This window comes from Theropithecus gelada, chromosome 10, assembly GCF_003255815.1.
Source record: "Theropithecus gelada isolate Dixy chromosome 10, Tgel_1.0, whole genome shotgun sequence".
Taxonomy (NCBI): Eukaryota; Metazoa; Chordata; class Mammalia; order Primates; family Cercopithecidae; genus Theropithecus; species Theropithecus gelada.
In genome coordinates, this window is record NC_037678.1 from 42,652,307 (window position 1) to 42,675,394 (window position 23,088).

General features: G+C 43.6%; 2 protein-coding genes across 6 annotated transcripts; one reads left to right on the top strand and one right to left on the bottom strand.

Moving 5' to 3' along the window:
- Positions 1-6,498: 6,498 nt before the first annotated feature.
- Positions 6,499-22,121, bottom strand: FAM217B (family with sequence similarity 217 member B). 5 transcript variants are annotated; one of them, XM_025399835.1, is made up of 5 exons: positions 15,331-15,492; positions 13,553-13,664; positions 13,349-13,434; positions 10,735-11,923; positions 6,499-6,617 (listed from the first exon to the last, which is right to left on the bottom strand). In XM_025399835.1, exon 4 carries the CDS (start codon positions 11,917-11,919, stop codon positions 10,768-10,770), a length of 1,152 nt encoding a protein of 383 aa, XP_025255620.1. In that variant the 5' UTR covers positions 11,920-11,923; positions 13,349-13,434; positions 13,553-13,664; positions 15,331-15,492; the 3' UTR covers positions 6,499-6,617; positions 10,735-10,767. The 5 variants fall into 5 exon arrangements, with proteins under 5 accessions (XP_025255620.1, XP_025255621.1, XP_025255619.1 ...); XM_025399836.1 differs by lacking the exons at positions 6,499-6,617; positions 15,331-15,492 and adding exons at positions 17,767-17,887; positions 22,038-22,121 and having other exon boundaries at positions 7,191-11,923; XM_025399834.1 differs by lacking the exon at positions 6,499-6,617 and having other exon boundaries at positions 7,191-11,923.
- PPP1R3D (protein phosphatase 1 regulatory subunit 3D) lies at positions 15,534-19,043 on the top strand. The gene has a single exon (XM_025399840.1). It carries the CDS (start codon positions 15,940-15,942, stop codon positions 16,837-16,839), a length of 900 nt encoding a protein of 299 aa, XP_025255625.1. The 5' UTR covers positions 15,534-15,939; the 3' UTR covers positions 16,840-19,043.
- Positions 22,122-23,088: the final 967 nt, after the last annotated feature.

Sequence of the window (23,088 nt, forward strand, 5' to 3'; positions counted from 1 at the left end):
GGCAGGGGAATCCCTTGAACCCGAGAGGCGGAAGTTGCAGTGAGCCAAGATCACATCACTGCACTCCAGCCTAGGCAACAAGAGTGAAACTCCATCTCAAAACAAAAAACAAAAAACAAAAAAAAGCCACCATAGCAATTGGTAATATATTAGAAACAACCAAGTTTTCAACATTCTCAAGCATTTAAAATAACTGAGCAGAATGCCAGTTCCCCACACGGTAACCCTTCTTGGGTAGGCCATGGGGCCTGGAACTCAGCTGGTGATTCTGGGCATCACCTGCCACACATCTTGGGTGAGTCTGAACTAGAAGATGTCCCCATTCTGGGCATCACCTGCCACACATCTTGGGTGAGCCTGAGCTAGAAGATGTCCCCGTTCCCTTTCTATTCTGAGCATGTGATCATAGTGACAATAGTCTAGCGCTCCTTTCTGTGTACTTGGAAGTACAGTAATATTTTATAGCCACATGGTGGCAGCTCCTAGCTCCCTGTAAGCTAACAAGTGAAGAATTGAGATTGCTCATGAGATAAAAGTTACTTATGATTGCAAGGGAGGTGTGAGCTACAATTACCTACCCAGGGTCAACCTTCTTATCTTTTCGAGGGGTGCCTCCAGCCACCTCCAGTTCTCACTGTTCTTTTTTTAATAATGATGATTGCATCATGAGGACATCTCCACCCGGCTTGGATTTCTGCATGGACAGTGGTCTGGCTGGCCAGGCCTTATGCCCAGCTGAAAGGAAGGGAACTGAGGTGGACAAGTGGGACTGAGGGAAGATAGCAAATGTACCTGACTCTGCCTACGTTTGGCATTTTCCATATGGATCAAGTAAACACCAGAGAAGTAAAGCGCTGGGCTTGAGCCTTCTTTCCTGGCTGGGGAGGCGAGAAGGCTGGCATTCGATGCCACCTCCGCAGAGGTGAGCCAGCCGCAGCGAAAGGCTGCGAGAGTGGCCTGTTACGGAGGACAGGCCTTAGGCTCTCCCTTTAGTCTGTCTTTCTGTCACCAGCGCTGGGGGAGGCAGAGCCTGGAAGAGGGAGGGAGCAGAGGTGTCCTGATGGCAAAGCACCACCATGCCCTAGGATCTCAGTGCTGGGTTGGAAGGTTAGGAGGGGCTGCCCAAGCCTCCCCTGCCAACACACCCACCCGGGAGTCCAGCCCACCCAGGGCGGACGGAAGAGATTAGATTTCCATCAAGGCTGACATTGAAGTTTTAAGCTGGACTGGTTTTACTGACTGACGTGACTGGGTAATGATGAACCCCAGTTGTAACTGAGGGATTGAAATGGTTTGGGTGAAGGCTCAGATTAAAGAAGAATAAAATGGCTCATGCTTATATGTCCCCTGAGTCAAGACCTTTCTACGTTCACTAACACAAAAATCATTTTCCAGCCAAATACTTCTGAATTCAAAGTCGTGTTTCTTCATAGTCACAAGAAAAGTTTAATTTCTCAGAACACTCTTGAGAAGGGTTTTTAAAATAATCAGGGAAGAGTTCTGCTTCCAGTAGTGGTGAAGTAGCTTCAACTCTGCTGTAGACGTGATAGCTATTAACAAAATATAAAACAGGGCCGGGCGCGGTGGCTCATGCCTGTAATCCCAGCACTTTGGGAGGCCGAGGCAGGTGGATCACCTGAATTCAGGAGTTCGAGACCAGCCTGGCCAACATGGTGAACCCCTGCCACTACTAAAAATACAAAAAAATTAGCCAGGTGTGGTGACACATGGCCAGCTACGTGGGAGGCTGAGGTAGGAGAATCGCTTGAACCCAGGAGGTGGTGGTTGCAGTGAGCCGAGATCAAGCCATTGCACTCCATCCTGGGCAACAAGAGCAAAACTCTGTCTCAAATAATAATAATAATAATAAAATATAAAACAGCTACCCAGAGTGGAGGCCCTGGAGGGTGAGCACGGCAGGCAGAAGCTGGAGGGATTCCGATGCCTGGAATAGGCCATAGCTGGGACTACTAGGTGGCTAGAGGGACGGATGGAGCAGACAGAGCTAGGTGGCAACTGTCTGGTTGTGAGAGTAGGCATGCGACGCTGTGAAGCTCTTTCCACTTTCCTGTATGCTTGATTTTTTTTTTTTTTGAGACAGAATCTCACTCTGCCCCCAGGCTGGAGTGCAATGGCGTAATCTCGGCTCACTGTAACCTTTGCCTTCCGGGTTCAAGCGATTCTCCTGCCTCAACCTCCTGAGTCGCTGGGATTACAGGCGTGTGCTGTCAGGCCCTGTTAATTTTTGTATTTTTAGTAGAGACGGGGTTTCACCGTGTTGGCTTGGCTGGTCTCAAACTCTTGACCTCAGGTGATCCACCTGTCTCGGCCTCCTAAAGTGCTGGGATTACAGGTGTAAGCCACTCCGCCTGGCCTGAAAAATTTTATAATGCCATATTGGGAAAAAACCAGAAAGGTGAATTTGACTCCATCAAGGAAAACTCCACCAGCACTTTACTTCTCTGGGGTTTACTTGACCCATACGGGAAATGCCAAATGCAGGTAGAGTTGGGTGTGTTTGTCATCTTCCCTCAGTCCTGCTGTCCACCTCGGTTCCCTTCCTTTCAGCTGGGCATAGGGCCTGACCAGCCAGACCACTGGCCAAGCAGAAGCCCAAGCCAGGTAGGGGTGCCCTCATGAAGCATTCATTATTATCAAGTGAGCTACACTACACTTATTTTTAAGTGCAGTTATTTTAAGTGAGCAAAACTACACTTATTTTTAAGTGTAGTTTTACCCAATACTGGATAGTGTATCTCTAGTTGTACCCCGATAGCTTGTCACATATATTAAGAGCTGAAGTTCATTAGACTTCACATTCGAATAAAATAATTTATCATTTGTGTTTCTGGGTTTTTTTTTTTTTCAAGGACTAAGAATTTTGTTTTTCAATTCTGATTACTAATCACATGGGTTGATTTGAGAGTGCAGTTTCTTAGGTTTTAGTATGTTGTCAGTCACTGAGAGCTGGCCAGAAAATTACCTTGGAGAGATTTTAATCTCTTACCCCAATTTTTTCAACTAATATGTAGTTGCAGATATGCAATTAGAAAAACAAACAAAAACACTGCCAGATATAACATATTGAAGGCGTTTTCACTTTTTGCAAGTATATTCCAGTGCTAATCATACCAATGGTATGAATCACAGGCTCTTTCTTCTATCATTTATGTTTGTAAATCAAGCTTGTTCAACCTGTGGCCCAGGATAGCTTTAAAAGTGGCCCAACACAAATTCATAAAATGTCTTAAAACACTGTAAATTTTTTTGCATTTTTTTAGCTCAATAGCTATTGTTAGTGTTAGTGTACTTTATGTGTGGCCCAGGACAATTATTCTTCCAGTATGGCCCAGAGAAGTCAAAAGAATAGACACCCCTGACATAAATTGTTTATGCTTCTTTAGGAAAGGAGAAAAAGAAGGGAAGGAAAAAAAAAGGGGAAGATTTAAACAGCTGTTTTTATCTTCCTGCATCAAAAACTGTTCTGTTAAGGTAAAAATATGTACTTTAAAAAATCAGAACATCTTCAATTAAACTTGTTAAGCTATTTCAATATTACATAAATTCTACAAACAAAAAGCACTTCATTCCAGCATTTAGAAAACCGAAAACACCACACGAGAAAAGCAAAGCCTTCTTTTTCTTTCTCCTTACTTTATTTAGGCAGAGTATCTCAAGAGATAGGTTTAGAGGAAAAGCTTGCTGACAAATGGTGAACGCTCTTCTAATCCTGGACAAAATGACCAAGTGAGTGAAAGGAAGGGGACAAGGGAAGGTAGAGTGAATGTTCCACACCTGGAGTTCAAAAATCTAAGAGTCTGAATATAAGGAAAATGGAATGAGGTGGTTAGGTGACCTAAGAAGCCCGAACGCTTATATTTTAAGTCTTTGATCCATCCTGAGTTGGTTTTTGTATAAGGTAACAGATAGGGATCCAGTTTCGTTCCTCTACGTGTGGCTTGCCAGTTTCCTGAAACAATGAAAATTCTAGAAGACAACACTGGAAAAATTCTTCTAGACGTTGGCCTAGGCAAAGAATTCATGACTGAGACCCAAAAAGCAAATGCAACAAAAATAAAGATAAATAAATGGAACCTAATTGAACTAAAAAGCTTATGCATGGCAAAATAATCAGCAGAGTAAACAGACAACCCCAGAATGGGAGGAAATATTTGCAAACTACACATCTGACAAAAGGAATAGTATGTAGAATCTACCAGTAACGCAAACAAATCAGCAAGAAAAAAACTAAATAATCTCATTAAGAAGTAGGCAAAGGACATGAGTAGACAGTTCTCAAAAGAAGATATACAAATGGCCAACAAAAATGTGCAAAAAGTGCTGAAGATCACCAATCATCAGGGAAATGCAAATTAAAACCACAGTGAGATACCACCTTACTCCTGTAAAACTGGCCATTATTAAAAACTCAAGAAACAATAGATATCGGCATGGATGTGGGGAAAAAAGAATGCTTGTACACTGCAGATGGGAATGTAAATTAGTACAACCTGTATGGAAAACATATGGAGATTCCTTAAGGAGCTAAAAGTAGATCTACTATTTGATCCAGCAATCCCAGTACTGGGTATCTACCCTGATACAGTTTGGCTGTGCCCCCACCCAAATCTCATCTTGAATTATAGTCCCCATAATCCCCACGTCATGGGAGGGACCTCTTGGGATGTGATTAGATTATGGGTGTGGTTCGCATGCTGTTCTCCTGATAGTGAGTGAGTTCTCATGAGATCTGATGGTTTTATAAGGGGCTTCCCCCTTCACTCAGCTCTCATTCTCCCTCCTGCCTCCCTGTGAAGAGGTGCCTTCCGCCATGATTGTAAGGTCCCTGAGGCCTCCTCAGCCATGTGGAACTGTGAGTCAGTTAAACCTCCTTTCTTTATAAATTACCCAGTCTTGGGTATTTATTCATAGCAGCATGAGAACAGACTAACACATACCGAAAGGAAAAAGAAGTCATTATATGAAAAAGACACTTGCACACGTATATTTATAGCAGCACAATTCACAATTGTAAAGATGTGGAATCAACCAAAGTGCCCATCAATTGAGTGGATAAAGAAAAAGTGATATGTATGTACACACACTCACACACACACATATATATATAAAATATACCATGTAATACTACTCAGCCATTAAAGGGAGCTAAACATTGTCTTTTGCAAAACCTTGGATGGAGCTGGAAGTCATTTTTTTTTTTTTTTTGAGACAGAATCTTGCTCTGTCACCCAGGCTGGAGTGCAGTGGCATGATCTTGGCTCACTGCAGCCTCTGCGTCCTGGGTTCCCGGATTCTCCTGCCTCAGCCTCCTGGGTAGCTGGGATTACAGGCACATGCTACCATGCCTGGCTAATTATTGCATTTTTAGTAGAGACAGGATTTCGCCATGTTGGCCAGGCTTGTCTGGAACTCCTGACCTCATAATTCTAGCTGAAGTAACATAGGAGTGGTAAACCCAAATCTTTATGTTTTCACTTAGAAGTTGGAGCTAAGCTATGAATATGCAAGGGCATATAGAGTGACATATGGACTTTAGAGACTCAAGAGGGAAAGTTGGGAGGGAGGTTAGCAATAAAAAACTGCACATTAGGTACAATGTACACTACTCGGATGACAGGTGCACTAAAATCTCTAATTCATCTCTATATAATTTATTCATGTAACCAAAAACCACTTGTACCCCAAAAGCTATTGAAATTTAAAAAAAAAGAAAAAAGAAACTTCAACTCCTTAGTTTTCACTCATGGAGCAGATTTTATCAGAGGCCGTAAATCACTCATTCAGGCAACCTCTTAGGTAAATAGCCGGCCCAGTGCCTTTAAACTATGGAGAAAAATAGGGCTAGATAAGCAAATGGCTTGCTTGAGGGGAGACAGGGCCTGCCAACTACTCACATACCATAAAGGCAGTCACTCAAACTTGCAGACTTAAGTACCAGGAAAGCAGGTTTCTCAAACTTTAATGTGCCAAGGATTTTGTTAAAATGCAGACTTTGACTCAGTAGGTCTAGGGAGGAGCTCGCAATTTGAGTAGCAAGGCATGAAATTGTCCTCGCTTAATGTAATCTAAAGTTAAATATGTGTTATTTGTTTGCTTTAAAATCTCATTTAAGCTAGGGCAATTAGATTTATGACTATCCCATTTTTAATTCTATATGTATTTTTCCAGTATTATTACAGTAATTCCTTACATATTAAATTGGTGAAGACAAAAATATTCAAATTGTATTTTATGAAACACGGATCTCTGTACAGATTTTTATAAATTGATGATTTATGTTACTTCATTGAGCACAATTCTTTGCTGGATACAGTGTTGTATGAAGTGAGAATGTTCAATGAATCAAAGAGAATCCTCCACAGCACGTAACTGCACATAATAAACCACTGTATTCTCTGATGGCAGAGTGAAGTTAAATAAAGAACATGCTTTGGGCCTGAAGTCAAAAAGTCTTTTTCTCTCCACTTCTTTTTGATTCCAGTGAAAACCTTTTTATTTGACTAGAAGGCACTCAGGCCAAATTCTCTGCTATCTGAAAGGGTTTAGTCGCCACCTTGTGGATAATAAAACAACAACATCCCCAAATAATACATTTCCTGTACAAAAAAAAAATTTTTAAACCTCCAGCATGGTTAATTTTCAAAACATATCCAAAAACTTACTTTTTAAGCCACTGAACATTACTGCCACAATTTGGTAGACTCAAAAGAATGCACCCTATTGTCAGAGTGAAGTTAGAAGAGCAACGGGCCTTTCAGAATGTTTGCAGCCGGAGCTGCTCAAAACTGCCATCTCCTAACCAGGCCACTTCCTTGAAAGAGACCTTACTCATTTCTGGATATGTACATAAAGATGCAAGTTCATTACATCACAGGTTACCTTAATTTATGCTTACTGTATTTGCATCCTGCTCCCCTAATTAATCCTCAACACTTTTTGTGGGGTAATAAGTGGAAGAGCGACTCAAGAAATGTACTGCAATGCCTCTCAAATATATCTGGTAATGTTAACCTGTGCTTTGGCCACCCATGTCGCTTAGTGTTAAGACAGGAGTTGGAATAGCATTTCATCCTGGGCAATTCTTTTAAATAACCAGGGAGAAAATAAAGGCAAGCTTCATAAGAGAACTGCATGAAGAGCAAAACAAAACAATACCAGAAAAATCCAGACAATATTTTTCTGCTGTTTAATTGATCTCAAGGAAGGAGAAATTCAAGTCCACAAAAACTTACATGAATTCTGTTTATCACATACAAAACTAAACATACAATATAACAGCAAATAACAAACATGCTGAATATTTTCAGGCCATTTTGAATGGTGTCCTGTACATGTACATACATAAATAATAAATACTGCTTCTGAATTACCTTAAAATACAGTACCACCAAGAGTTTTACATTTCTATGTGACTACTCAGTAAATGAGCATAAAGGAATGAGGAAGTAGACAATATCCATATCAGATAAAGTAGAAAGTCTTATGTCCTTCTGAAAAGCAACACAATAGGCCCAAGAACAACTACATACCATTTTCCTTTTAGCTAGTAGGTATATGGCAAGACTAATGATATTCTCTTCCCCATCCTTTTTGTCACAGGGTATGAAGTCTACCCTATTCAAGTTAGTTACAAGTCTTCAGCCCATTTAGTCATTTAAGTTGAGAAAGTCTAAACCTAAATAATCATAGCAAATACTGCAAGTACTGATATCTTTTTAGTCCATTTTTGTACTTTTTTACATTTTTTCCATTAGATAATTCTAAGCCTGAATTTTTTTTTTTTTTTTCTGGTTCTTAAAAAAAAAAACCAAAAAACCTTGGCTTGTTTTAATTAGTTTAAATGCAGGGTATATGTAAACAACTCCCCAGAAATGAGAGGCACTTCTTGGAAATACAATGACCCATGTCACTAGACTAGCAAAACACTCAGTGCTTTTGATTTGATGAACTGAATGAGTTCATGATTCAACTTTCCAATGTTGTCTACTTGAAAAATAGCAAGATTCTTATCTGCAGCATTTAGTGCATTAAGATGTATTAGATAGGTGTATCAGATATCATAAAATTAAAATTGTGCTTATGTTAATTCTGTAATAGACCTAACTTTAACACACTTCATGTTATTTACTAGGAGCTATGATCTAGTCGTGATAATACTGGTTAAAATAGTCAATCTGAGGCAGAAAGTAAACAAGCAAAGTCACTTTTGCAGGCTTTTAAAACTGTTTAACACATGAAATTCTGACTCTTCCCCAGATTATGCAACCAGCTTAATTAAAAAAGCTGAGAAATTTAGAAGTATGAGGCATTACTTCTAAATTTCTTTTTTTTTGAAATGGAGTTTCACTCTTGTTGCCCAGGCTGGAGTGCAATGGTGCGATCTTAGCTCACCACAACGTCCGCCACCCGGGGTCAAGTGATTCTCCTGCCTCCGCCTCCCGAGTAGCTGGGGTTACAGGCAAGTGCCACCATGCCTGGCTAATTTTGTATTTTTAGTAGAGATGGGGTTTCTCCATGTTGGTCAGGCTGGTCTCGAACTCCCGACCTCAGGTGATCCACCCGCCTTGGCCTCCCAAAGTGCTGGGATTACAAGCGTGAGCCACCGTGCCCAGCCACCTCTAAATTTCTTAATCATGATTGTCTTCAGCTCAGACATACACAAGGCAAGTAGAATTACTAATAAATCACTTTACCCTCAACCATTCAAGGTCTCTAAGAGCATGCATGTGGATACATTACAGAGAAAGGCAGCAACTCAGCATAAACCCTTTAGTATTAATATAACGAGTATATATACATATACACTTATGTATAGAATATCATGCTTTTCAATATCTATTGGCCACGAAACTTCATAGAGAGCTGCATAAAAATCTAGCAGAGAAAGGATCATAAGTGAAATGCCAGCCATGGATAACAGAATAATCTGTGCTCACAAAATAGGGCAGGCAAGGAACACACAGACATCACTCAGGAACTACATGAAAACTAACAGTAGTGATGTTTTCCAAATATAAAACACATACTAAGTACAAAAGTTATAGTATACTTGAGGACTATGGAAGTAATGCTTACCATATGTACATCTTTTGTTCACATAAAAAGCTTAAAGTACGATCTGAGTGTAAAAGTAAGCTTTCTCCAGTAGGATGGTGTGAGAGGGAAAGAATGTAAGAAGGAACTTGTACAAGTCTAAAAATTAAGTCCTGAAAGAAAAAGCCTCCCATAAAAAATTTTATGTCATTTGGTATGATTAAAATCAGATTTTGAAAGACCTTAAAATGTAACCTTTGCACATTGCTTTTTATAATTATATACATATAATTATAGCTACATAATCTTGTCTTTATGCTGTTTTTGATATTTTTTCAGACATTTACTGCTGTCTGAAAAGTTTACAAGCTATTATATATTCCCAAATGAAAAATGCCAAGTTTTTCATTTGCCCCAAAGGTGAAAAAATTGAAACCTCTACGTCAAAAACAAATACAATAATTGTTTAAAGGAATAAAATCAACTATAACGACATGGGCAGTATTAAAATACACTGCACAAATATAAACAGAAAGCTCACAGCACAACTATAGGAACAAGAAGATGTTATTCAACTGCAGTTAAATAAGAAGGGTTGGAGAGAGTCGGGAAGCCTGAAGACCAGATAAGGGAGTTTAGAATTCATTCAGCAACCTTATTCATATTCTACTCTCCGCCCCTCACCCCAAGCAAAATAATAAAATGCTGCTCTTGCAAAATGAAACAGATCATTATTTTTGACTAAGGACCACAGGGTGTGGAACCCAAATCAGTAACTTTGTAACTATTACATTGAATGTAGGTCCATATGTTTTGATCCTTTTATGGCCCTTCCTTTACAAATTGTTAAGAGTCATTTCCCTGTGGTGCCTCTCTGGAGAAGCCTTACATGCCAGCAATTCCAGAGTGTCAAATATTTCATTCTCAGCCCCACCAAACAGCAGTAATCATGCTAAGCCCATTGACTTTGGAAAATTCTGCAAATTATTTTAACCTCAGTTCGGAGAACTCAAAAGTGGGTTTTACTACCACCTCTAAGTTTAAAATGCCACCCTCACCAAAAAAAAAAAAAAAAAAAAACAGTCAGAGAAAATGTATTAAAGTACTAGATTCCATTGTCTCTAAAGAGCAACCAGCTTAGTGATAAATTACTACTCAAAATACAAACTCACTACTCCCTGACTTGAGGAAGAACTAAAGCTTCTCCTAAGGGTAAAATGAACAGAAATTTTCCTTGAGGAGTTTATAAAAAAGTAAGAGAGGGAGTGGGCAAGAAGAGCCTTATTTTAAACATTTAGGATTCCACACCATTTGAAACAGTCTGCACTCTTTTATATACTTATGTGCGTGTGAAAATGGAGAGAGAACACCACTATCTGCTCTACACAGGCCGGCTACTGTAGCCCAGGTTTCGCCCATACTTTCCCTGGAGAGGTGCCATCTTATTCCTTTATATGGCACATGTTTTAGGTAATTTTTATCTGAAGGGCTCTCATTTGCCTAAGACTGACAACACAAAGAAAGGCTTATTGAAAGACACCTCTCTTTGAAAATATCCCCACTAGGGGTAGAAATAAAGGTGGACAAAAGTGCCAATCAACTACTTAAATGTCAGTAATTGTAAAATTCCTTAAAATTCACAGTATTTTTACTTTTGGAAGAACTCTAATATTGAGGTACCTGCAGGTCTTGGCAATTCATCATTGTAGGTATTTATTTTAGTTTATATGTGTTTTGCTTTACTCCATTTGTTTTCAGTTTTTTCTCACTCGATACAGTGGCATGACCACAGCTCTCTGCCTTTCCCTTTTTCCTAGGATGTGCATGTGCTTGTGTTTTGGAGGCTTTACAGGAATCTGCTGAGTCCAGAATCACAGCTGCCTGTTTGGGAATTCGAATGTTACCGTTGGTTTCCACCTTAGAGCTGCTTTCACTGCAGGACAGATCCCAACGTTGCAGCTTCGTACTCTTACTGGATTTCTTTTTCTTTTCTTCTGTCCTCATTTCAAGGGTTTGCCTCTGAGAACAAAACCTGGTACCACCAAGCACATCAGTGGGTCTGGGGGCAGTCTCAAATGCATAATGTGATGGGTGGATTTCTTCATGGTGAAAAGCTTTCTTTCGGGAAGGGCCTGACTTTGAAGCCCCTTCCTGGTGAGGTAGTGGCTTGGACAGAGCACTCGCAATTAGCTTACTTCTCCCAGGGCTTTTCAGTGCCCCTGAGGTCCCAGGGGCAGTGAGGGGCCTTGCTTTGGCCCCCTTTGCTTTTTCACACTGTACAGTCTGGACCTGCAGCCACTCAAGCTGAATAAGTCTATCAATATACTTCCCAAGAAGTCCTCCCACTCGGGGCACAGCTTCCATTTTGTTCTCTGCGTTCAGAAGCAGGGCCATATCTCGTAAGTCCCAGGAGCTGAAAGGGGGTGGAAGGAAATCAGGATAACAGTACTCAGGCTTTGTATGGCCCTGACCAGGGTGAAGATCAAAGTAAACTGGATCAATTTCTTCAGCTCGAAGATTGAGATCTGGAGGTGTGAGGGGAGAAGGAGGAATGGGAATTCTTTCCGAATCAGAGAGATCACTTGCACTGTCCTCATCAGCATCCTCTTTAATAATTTTCATTGACTGAAAATCAAGAAACAATTTATTCCCTGAGGCCCCCTGACACCTGGAACCGAGTGGATTCCTTTTGCGTCTTGCTTCCGGGGCAATGCTTTCTTTAAGTTTTTCTTCAGTTGGCTGGGTGACAGCTGTGAGGCTGCTTCTCAGCTGAGAAGAAGCGTGGGGTACTTGGGATTTACTCTGCCTTTTTCCTGAAGAATTCTTTGAATGTTGCACTTTATTCCAAGATGGGCCAGCATTCATATTGCTATGAGAAAACAAAACTGCACTTCTTACCACGTATGACAAAAAATGGTCTGGCTATAATTAAACAAACAGAAATAATCTTCTAGTTGTACTTTTTTGTCTTAGCTATTACTAGGCATTAGAAAATGTCAGCTTCCAAACTCCTTACACCATAATTTTACAGAACATTTTTCCATATAATACTCTATTTGAGATACATTATATAATGCATGTGACAAAAGAGAACGCACAGTTTCCATTTTATATCAAATATTAGCATTTAGGAAAAACATTTCTCAAAGTGCTTGTTTCATACTTTTAGTGCAATCGTGTGTACTTTAAAAAAAAACCTTAGTTCGGAAAAAAATCAGTCGCAGACTCTGGAATTGTTACAATCAAAAGCATTTAATAACATTCAGAAGTAAAAACAGTTTTATTTTATATACCTATTTTAAATTAAGTATAAATATGATATAACATGCAAGTTTTGCAGTTTAATCACTCCTGATTAGTGGTGATTCTGAGCTGAGGGAAATTTTAATATATAAAAGTATTGCACATACAAACCTGTACCTTAAATCAAAAGCTTGTTAAAATGTTTTCAAACAGAAAACACATTTGGGAAAATTGTGTTTAAAGAACAGAAATAAAATCATATGGTGCCTTGTAACACATATGAATGAAAACCCAGGGTCTTAGTGCTACCTTGTGAATAGCAGGTAAAGGGAATAATGAATACTGTGTGCATTATGAGTATAGCAACTAATTCTCTCTGGCATAATTTATTCTGAGGCCGAATCTCACATCAGGGTTGAAAATATCCTCTTTTCAATTTATTTACCAAGAAAGTGTCATTTTGATTAATAATACTTCTCTGTAATGTAAGTCAGATAGAATGAACAGAAATGGGTGGTAAACATGCTTTCTGGAAACCTCAGAGGTTCATTTGCCCAGTGGTTTCAGATAAACTAAGCAACTATTTGAATACGTGCTACATTTTAATTAATAAATATGGAGGATATTAAATCATTGCCAATAGTACAATGTGTGCTCAATAAATGTTGAATGAATGAAAAAATGAAGGAATCTCCATTATTCAGAATTCATAACACTGTTAAAACATTTTGTTTCTGCTTGTCAATATGCATCCATAAAAATTAATTGTTGTCTGTATCCTTTTATATAAAAGGAAACTAACATAGAAAAGCATTAAAGGATTTATTCAAAATTATAATTCTGCTAACAACTGCCAGAATTATGACCACTGGAATCCTTATCCACTATTATGCTTAAACCACTTTTCCACTCATTTCTGCTAGAAAAAAATATATAAATGTATATTTCTTATCTATAGACTTACTTTTTTTCCCCACTCCACATATTCAATCTGGACAAGAGAGATAATGAGCCTTTCGCAAGATAAAACAATTATACTAAAACTATTTACCTGCTTTTTTGATGAGATTCATTCACCCTATTCCTCTTCTTGAAAAAGTCACATGGCTGATCATCATATAGGGTTTGATGGACTGTCTAAAAAACAGGGATGCAGTAATAAATACTGTGAACATGTACACAAGAAACAAGCAAGCAAACAAACAAAAATCCCAGAATAAATCTAAGTAAGATTTTTCTTCTAAATTGACATTACCTTTCCTGTAGTGCTCAAAATATTCTTGCTCAATCTGCTGGAAGATGATGACAGCTGGGGAGGTGACTTCTTTATTCCTCTTATATTTGGAAAGGTCTCCTCACCACCGGAACTAGAAGCAACAGAATATTGTCAGTAACTACTGATTGCAAATGGTCCTAACACCAGTATTGGTTGGTTTTCCACTTGTTTGTTTTTTAATACTTGTATAATATTGAAATATTAGGGCTGTGATCATATAGCGGTTGAGTTGTGAAATACTGGGGAAGGGAGACATTGTCTTATGCTTACAGCGTTGTCTTTTCTGTTTATTACAGTAGATATCAGAGACAGGATCACAGGATCACACTACTATAAATACTGTGAGTGGATTCCATCTCTCTCTCTCTCTCTCTCTCTCTCCCTATTCACACACAGGTATAATCTTCCCTGGAAATAACATGTTGAAGAAATTTGGAAGGCCAATAAGGTCAGGTCTTATTCCAGTGTTCAATCATTGTAATGCCCAATCATTCATTCATTCAACAAATAATTACAGGAGTACCCAGAAAAATGGCAGTGATTATGCATGTCCCTGTTCTGAAAGAGCTTAAACTCTAGGAGGAATGTTCCCATTAAATTTTTCGGCCTTCTCTATCACAACAATCCATTATAAGATTTTCCATATATTCATATATATTACGTATTATATATTATCTCTTTGTGAAACATTGTTGACCCATACCACATATTGCTGTTATTCCCCTCTCATTTTGAGTGGCCTATTAAAAGTGCACTGAATGGAAATTGGGTACTTCTCTTTTCCATGTCACCTGTCTCTGTAAAATAAGAGATGTGATTACAGAAGATTTTTATTTTCTTCCTGAAAATTTCCTGTATTTTTTCCACAATAATCATGTAAGCCTTTTTAGTTAGCTTACATCCAATGATAAATAAAATCACTCTCTCACATTTAATGAATTATACCACACTCAACAGCCTTGACTCATTTTAGATGTAGAAAATGTTCTTGAATCAACCCCCTTTCATTAGTCTGGTTTTTTTCTGCTTTGTCCCTCTGGACAGTAAAAAGGAACCTTCTTAATGGAATGCCTTGCCCCAAACTGCTCTCTGGAAAGTGCACTTGCATCTTTTCCACTTCATTTCACCTGGTAAGCTTTACACCAAAGGCTGTGGGGTCTTGTGCTCAAAGCTACCGGGTGAGAGACACGAATGCTTGCAGTGTACTAAAGAGGCAGAAAACAAGCTCCAGGCCTTGTTGGTGTTTCTGGCTTGCTTGGAAACAAAGCTAAAAGATTTGTTTCGGAGATTCTGCCTACAAATATGCTTCCCAAGCGCCAGAGGCTGATTAGGGGCAGCTGCAGAAGTCATCACCGGGTAATAACTCTTGTTCCCGTCTTCCTCTCTGGCGCTGAGTCCAGGAAGACAACAGCAGCACCTCCCCACCCCACCCTCAAGGGAATCTGCTGGCCATTTGGTGCGGCAAAGCATTCTGGGTGATGTGGACATGACGCTGCTCCTCTACGCAGCGAGGCTCCCTCGGTTTGGCCAAGGGTCCAGGTTGCAGTGAACCTGTCCAAAGTGTGGGCTGGCCTTGATGTTTAAAATTAGCCTGCGACCATATCCCGGCAAGGCCGGTTTTTGCACCACCACTCCTCCCATCCACAACCCAGAAATCTAAGGACACGCAGCATGCATTTTCCTTGTCCTCCGTTTGTGCAAAGTCTATAATCGATAGGCGCGCAGTCCAGGCAGACGTAAACAGAAATTGATCAGACCTGTTTCGCGACTGCAGCGGACACGTGACGAGGCTGCCAGCCTTCCTTCCTCTCCGGCGCCCGCGCGGGGAGGCCCGGCTGCGGCGCGCTGCGGCAGGGGAGCTGGAGGCGGCGGCGCGCAGCTCAGCGGAGCTCCCGGGCTGAGCTGGGGCAGGCGGGGGCCCGCCTGCAGGCGGCGTCACGAGGGGCGGGGCGGAGGCTCGCTAGGAAGTTGCACCCGGTCAAGTTGCAGCCTTGTAAGTAACGCTGCGGACCGGGAAAGTGGGAGGGGCCGCTCCCGGAACGCAGCCTTCTTGTAAGAACCTCCAAGAAAGCAAGAAAAAAAAAACAGAGGCGCTACCCTGCGCTCCCGGGAGGCCTCTGAAAGCTTCAACTAAAGAAGCACCCCGTCTCTTACAATTTCTTTAACTGCAAGAAGCGGAGGACCTGGACAAGGACTCGAGGGGCAAGGTGGCGAACCAAGGGTAGGGCGTACCGGGCCCGAGAGGTCTCCCGCGGGTTGCAGATACGGAGAACTCTCAGGGGCTTCTGAGCACGGAGGGAGCTGTCGCGGGGTCGGGAGGCCGTCCCTCATCCCTGTCTTCCCATCTTCCGACGGCCGGCGGGACCATGTCCAGAGGCCCGAGCTCCGCGGTCCTGCCCAGCGCCCTGGGATCCCGGAAGCTAACCCCCCGGAGCCTCAGCTGCTTGTCGGACCTGGACGGCGGCGTGGCCCTGGAGCCGCGGCCCTGTAGGCCCCCGGGGAGCCCGGGCCGCGCGCCGCCGCCAGCGCCAGCGCCGTCCGGCTGCGACCCCCGCCTGCGGCCCATCATCCTGCGGCGGGCGCGCTCACTGCCCAGCTCCCCCGAGCGCCGCCAGAAGGCCGCGGGCGCGCCGGGCGCTGCATGTCGGCCGGGCTGCAGCCGGCAGCTCCGCGTGCGCTTCGCCGACGCCCTGGGCTTGGAGCTGGCGCAAGTCAAGGTGTTCAACGCGGGAGACGACCCGTCGGTGCCGCTGCACGTGCTGTCGCGGCTCGCCATCAACTCTGACCTGTGCTGCAGCAGCCAGGACCTGGAGTTCACCCTGCAGTGCCTGGTGCCCGATTTCCCGCCGCCCGTCGAGGCCGCCGACTTTGGCGAGCGCCTGCAGCGCCAGCTTGTGTGCCTGGAGCGTGTCACTTGCTCGGACCTTGGCATCAGCGGTACGGTGCGCGTGTGCAACGTGGCCTTCGAGAAGCAGGTGGCTGTGCGCTACACTTTCTCGGGCTGGCGCAGTACCCACGAGGCGGTGGCGCGGTGGCGCGGGCCCGCAGGCCCCGAGGGCAAGGAGGACGTCTTCACCTTCGGCTTCCCAGTGCCACCCTTCCTGCTGGAGCTCGGCTCCCGCGTGCACTTCGCGGTGCGCTACCGAGTGGCGGGTGCCGAGTACTGGGACAACAACGACCGCCGAGACTACAGCCTCACGTGTCGCAACCACGCGCTGCACATGCCCCGCGGGGAGTGCGAAGAGAGCTGGATCCACTTCATCTGAGTCACGTGGGGACCAGCCACGTGGAGCCTCCACACCTAAGCTGCGCCTCCTGTCATTTCCCTGCTGGGCTCTCACATCTATCCGGTTGTTCTTCGCCACCCTGCAAGTCCTCTGACCTAATTTTCTGTGGCAAGGTCCCCTGGCAGCGGCCCATCCTGTCTTCTACTTGAAACGTCTGAGACACTTGGTCTAAAAAGTAGCCTCAGGTGGCCAGAAGGCCGAGCTGTGTAATGAGTTGGGGCAGGATAGTGGGGTAGGTGCATGGGAGGGTGGGCCCTCTGGGGAGGCCCAAGCAGCTTGTTTTGCAAAGGCCCAAGTCCTCCTGCTAGGAAAAGCTTTTGCATGTGCCCTGAATGTGTCTCTGTAAACATAGCTGTTATTTATTATTGTGATGTTGGGACCGTTAGCCCATAGCGGATGCCTCCTCAGGAATATTCTCGATTTAATAAGCTAAAAAAAAAAGTTCTGTTGTATGTTTGTGCTCACAGTAAACAGAATGTACAGTGTGACCCACATCATCGTCCCTCCAGGCATTCCTGCCCCAGGACAAGGAAAACCTGAGACCGCATCTGATTGCCAGTGGCTGTCGCCTTCTAACCGTGGGAAACTATTAATAGGCAAGAAATTTCTGCTTTATCAGTCATCACACAACCATTCCTGGGCATTGAGACTGTCTTGGTTAGGCTGTGTGTCTCCTACATTAACAGCTAGGGAGGAGGGAAAAGCTTCAAACTTTTAAACTAGCAAAACAGTTATTTCTCTGCATTCACAATTCTGATTTCATGTATTTCTCTGTACATGTTTGATCATTATCAGGCCATTCTGTTTAAGTTTTAACCTTCCTAAATATTTTAAGAAATCTTGCCTCAGTTGTTTCAGTTTTCAGGTGACTAGAGAATTTCAGGCAACAGAGCCCTTTGCAATTACCTTTTTGATGATTAAGGTGACTTTTTGTTTCTTGTTAAGCATCAGAAGATGTCAGCATTCATCTTTTGGGAGTCCAGTTACAAGGTGGAAGTAGAAGGTGTTTTCAGCAATAGCCAGAGCACTGGAGGAAAAATAATTGACAAATACTTATACTTTTAAATTGTTTTGAGTTGTATTTACATACATCACGTTTTATCAGGTACCCACCAACTTTATACTTTGTGCCTTCAGATAGTTTCTAACATTTTCTAGTTTGTCAGCTTTAAAATATTAAATTCTTTTAGGTTTTTAAACCATCAACCAGTAAGTCAAGACCACTGTCCCCTGCTGAGTTAGGCAATCGCTTAAAACTCCAAAGAACTCCGGGCTGAGTTCTTTTGGTGCTCAACAGTGGTCTGACAACAGGTGCTAGAATTAAGGTGTAGGAGAAAAAAAGCCAAGAAGGACTAGATCTCCAATTTGTGAAGTTTGTTTATGATACAGTTGAAACAAGTCTGATCAGTTTTATACCTGTCACCAGGAAATTAACTCTAAATTTTTGAATGCTTGTTGGCATCTGTCAAATCAATACTGAAAGGATGCATTTCGGCTTTTAACCAGTTGGTTCTGATCATTGCAACCTCTGTGCTCTTATAATTCAAAGAACAGGGATGGCTTTCTTTGGTATCTTTTGATCTAAGAACACTGAATTTTGACTTAAAATATTGTGACTAAATTGCACAATCTCTGGCTATTAGCACTGTTCACTACATTGACATGCAAGAGAGAGAGAAGCCTGGTTACATTTCCTGCTATTTAACAAACGGTCCAATTAGGTCAGCAAGCCTGTTAGGGCCTTGGCTGCTATGCCCCTGGTCCCCCAACAGAGAGCAAGACAATTGTCCGGAGAATGTAGGTATGAGTTAAGAGCTGCCAGATTTATTTTATTTAAAGGCATGTAGAGAATCTCATAATCTATGTGAAAGTCACTTGCCAAAAAGGTTCTGGTCATGAAATATAAAGTAAATGTTACATATTTAATATTAAGTGAACCTCCTTGTGCCTTTTAAAAACTATCAACATTATGAAATTTAAAAGCTTAAATGTATTTGCCTAGTTGATAAAGAAGCTGTGGAACAGCTGAAGGAGAACTTTCAGACCCTAAAACAGTTATACTGCCTAGATGGTAAAATTTTCTAGTGAACTGTGCAATTGCTGGGTTGTCTCCCCAAACATATTTTAATATGTTATTTAAAATGATTTTACCCAAGCCTAAATATTAAAGTATATATGCAAAAGTAGCTGTGAGCCATTCTATTATGCTGGAGTACGTTTTTCTTGTGGCCTAATTACAGAAAACCAAGCTTTAGAAAATCTTGTTTAAATCATTTCACATGCAAGTCTTATCCTTTCTACAACACTGACAAATGTAGAGCCTTGGCAAAAATTAAATAAATTTTGTCATTGTGCCTCAGCTTCAGTAGCAGAGTTGTTGCGTATGTCTTTTAGAAAAGGAAATACAATTTTATATGCCAGGTCAGCATGAGATATGAAGAAAGCTCTAGAGGAATGCAGGGAATGTGATCACTAATGTACTTCTATTGCAACAGTTAATGACACTCTGTAGGCAGTAATGAGTGTGTGTCTGCCTTCCTTCCGGATGATGACCCTCACCTAAGTACAAAGTCTTGCACATGGGGGAAGAAAACTTACTTTTATTTTGTCTTGCCTTATTTGCTTGGCCACAATGCTAAGTGCTTTAAATATGTGATTTCATTTAATTCTGAATGTTATGCTACCTGGGAGACAATGTCCCCTTTTTCTTAGCTGAAAAGAATAAGGCTCAGAGAGGTTTAAGTACAGTCATAGGCCACATAACATTTCACTCATCAGGGGACTGTATATATGACAGTGGGTCCATGGAATTATACCAGTGTTTTCCTGTATCTTTTCTGTGTTTATATACACAAATACCCTTGTGTTACAGTTGTCTACAGTATTGATTACAGTAACATACTGTACAAGTTTGCAACCTTGAAGCAATAGACTGTACTATATATACCTGAGGTGTGTAGTACACTATACCACGTAGGTTTTTGTAAGTAAACGCTAAGATATTCACACAATAACAAAATTGCTTGAGGAGGACACCTTTCCCAGAACTTACCCCTATCATTAAGCAATGCATAACTGTAACTCACCTAAAGTCCCATAGCTGGTAAGCAACAAATTGAGCATTCAAATCTATTTCAAAGTCAGTGCTCTCTCTACCTGTTATATAGAATATTCCAAATAAATGCTTGTTGATTCAGAAAGCTGAATTAATTGAAAGCCAAATTTTGATATTTCTCTTGAGATAAGGTCTTGTCCTGTCACCAACGTTGGGTGCAATGGTGCAATCATAGCTCACTGTAGCCTCCAGCTCCTGGGCTCAAGTAAAATTCTCCCACCTCAGCCTCCGGTATAGAGTAGCTAGGTGCACAGGTGCATGCCACCACGCCTGGCTAATTTTGTTTTTTGTAGAGATAGGCCCTAGCTATGTTGCCCAGGCTAGTCTCAAATTCCTGGCCTCAAGCAATCCCATCAACTGAGCCTCCCAAAGTGAAGGGATTATAGGTGTGAACCACTGCACATAGTTTCCAAATTTTAATTGTAATTGATACGGTTTTTCATGAAACGCCAGTCTAAAACCTAAAAAAAAAAATTAACAGTAAAATTAGTGATACCCTTTTTTTCTTCCATGTTGTGGTTTACTGATGTTTACTAAATAATCTGCAGGCTTCCTGAACACATGAAGCAATAAAAAAAGGCTCTAACACTTTTCTTCAACTAAAAAGCAGCAAGGTAAACAAGTCATCACTATTAATTTTTGAAGTGTATTGGGAAAATTCCTGTGTGCAACTCCATCATGAAGGAACTTAAATCTATTGGCGGAAAACTAGGTGTGAAAATAATTATGCACAATTGTCGGGTCACAATTTTGAAACACTCTACCATCTTCTTACATTTTGTGTTATACATTATTAATACTTAAACATATGAAGAATTCAAAAGCATTGAAAGCTTTGAACATATAAAATCCCCTCAAATCCCTGCATACACCTGTGTACCTTAGATTGCATATGTAATCTATCAGCTCTGAATTTAAAAACTAAGATATCAAAATTAAGTTCAACAGGGGTAGTTACAAAGTTGTCAAGAAGCTGGTAATTCTAACTAAGCAGAATATTTAAAACACCTCTGAGAGCTTATTTAATGTGATTTGATCTGCTCTGGTCCACAACTGAGTTTTGATTCTATTGCCTTGTGTTTATTTTTTTCAGGTGCTTTCCACCTCACATTTAAATCCTAATCACATATTTTTAAACAATTAGTGCCTTTTAGATAGGAAATTGAAATGTTATTAAAATATAATTTTAAATTTTTGAGGATACCTATAAAAAGTTTAACTACACATACAATTCAACTTTTAAAAATGTATCCGACACAAATGTTGATTAATCCAAAGGTGGTTTGCTGCCGTATTATTTGTAATAGAAGTGTAGGCTCATCAGTGGAGGATTGAATTCCTCGGATGAAGTTAATCCACATGATTAAATAATTACGAAGCTGTTAAAAAGACCGAGCTGCATCTCAGTGCACGTGGAACAGTTTCCATCTCAGAACGGGAGCACGGGGAAAACACCCAGAAGACTGAGCACCGAACACCGACGCCCTCTGCGAGCCAAGGGGCAAGGGGACCCTTTCCCGGCTGTGCCTGTCTCCAAAGGGCTTGCTTTTTTTACAGAAGCACCCGCTGGCTGCGTAAGTTAAACGGATATCTTAAATGGAAACGTCTGAAAGAGCCTAGGAATACGCTGTTGGGTACCCAGCTCAGCACCCAGTCCTGGGACCTGCGGTCCCTCCCGCCCTCCGGCACCCGCACCCAGGCGACCCTGCAGGCGACCCTGCGTCCCCTGCCGGCAGGAGCCAGGCCTCGCCCAGGAGTCGTCTGCCCGGCGCCCCGGTCCCCGGAGCCCTGGTCCCCGGTCTGGCTCGCCTCCGCAGGGCTGGCTGGAGCCCCGGGTCCCAGTGGCTCTGGGGACGCATAGCTCGGGGATGGGCTCCTCCTAGTCCTGCCCGCGCTTCCGTCCCTTCCATCCCTTCCTGCTCGCCTGTCCCGGGGCCAGGGCCCCAGTCAAGGCGGCGCGTCTCCTCGCTGGCGGGGGCGACTCCGCTCGCGGGGCGTTCATCAGGAGAGGGCAGCCAGGGAGGATAAGGCCGAAGCGCGGGGACAGCCCGGACCCACCAACCTGAGGGCCCGGCCTGAGTCGCGCCCGCTGCGTCCCCCTTGGCTGAGGCCTCGGGCGATCCGGGCGAGCGTTGGGGGGGCGGGGCCTGGCTGGCGGCGACGCCGATTGGACGCACTAACGACCGCACCTGGCGGGGATTGGACGGGCGCTTCCCGCCTTCCGCCGGCCGCCTGAGGCGCTGCGGCGGTCCCTGAGGGGCAGAGTTGCGACGCAGGGCGGCATCGGGGGCGACTCCACCGACACTACGCGGAGGCCTCCTTCTGCCGGCAGGTTGAGCAGAGTGTCTGGGTGGGCTTCCCCGACGGCGGGGCGCGGAGGGAGGGTGCGGCTTCGGCTTGGTCTTCGGACGGTTGAGGTGCAGCCGTTGTGGAAGCTGCCGAGGGGGAGGGGGCGCGGTTCTGCGGCCACTGGGCGGAGGGGAGGCGCCGGGGCGTGGGCCGTGCAGAGTTCGCGGCGAGGGTGGCTCGCGTGGGCGCCGGCCCTGGGCGGGATCCCTTTGGTGCAGGATCCTGTTGGTGCGGGCGCGAGGCTCCCCGTCAGCACCTGCCTCGGCCTCGGGGATGGGAAATGGGCGCTGGGAGCCCCCCCCGCGTGTTGGCGACTCTGTCGAGGTGGCTGAGGCGCGGGGCGGGGCGGTTGACGAGCGGGGAGCGGGCCTGGGGCTGCGCGTGTCGCCGGCCCGAGGCGGCTGAGGGAGAAGCGGTGGCGCCGGGAGCCCCCTGGGGGCCGCTGCTCGCCTGTCTCCGGGCATCGGAGTTGCGGGGGGGGTGGCGCTGCGGCCTGGGGCGCGTCTCGGGTGTGTGTGTGCTGTGTTGGTTCGGGGGTGACCCTCGACAAAAGGGGTCACCGTGCCGGCGATGGGAGCAGGGACTTAGCCTTCGGCCTCCTTGTGGCCATTGCCAGTTCCGCTTGGGGAAAAAGGGGGTGCGCGCACGACGTCCCTCCTGCCCCGCGCCGCCAGCCCCTTCTCCTCCCTCCCGCCGGCCCCTCCGCGCAGCTGGGCCTGGCGCAGTGCGTGACACGTGGCTCCACGTGCGGCCTCGCCTGGACT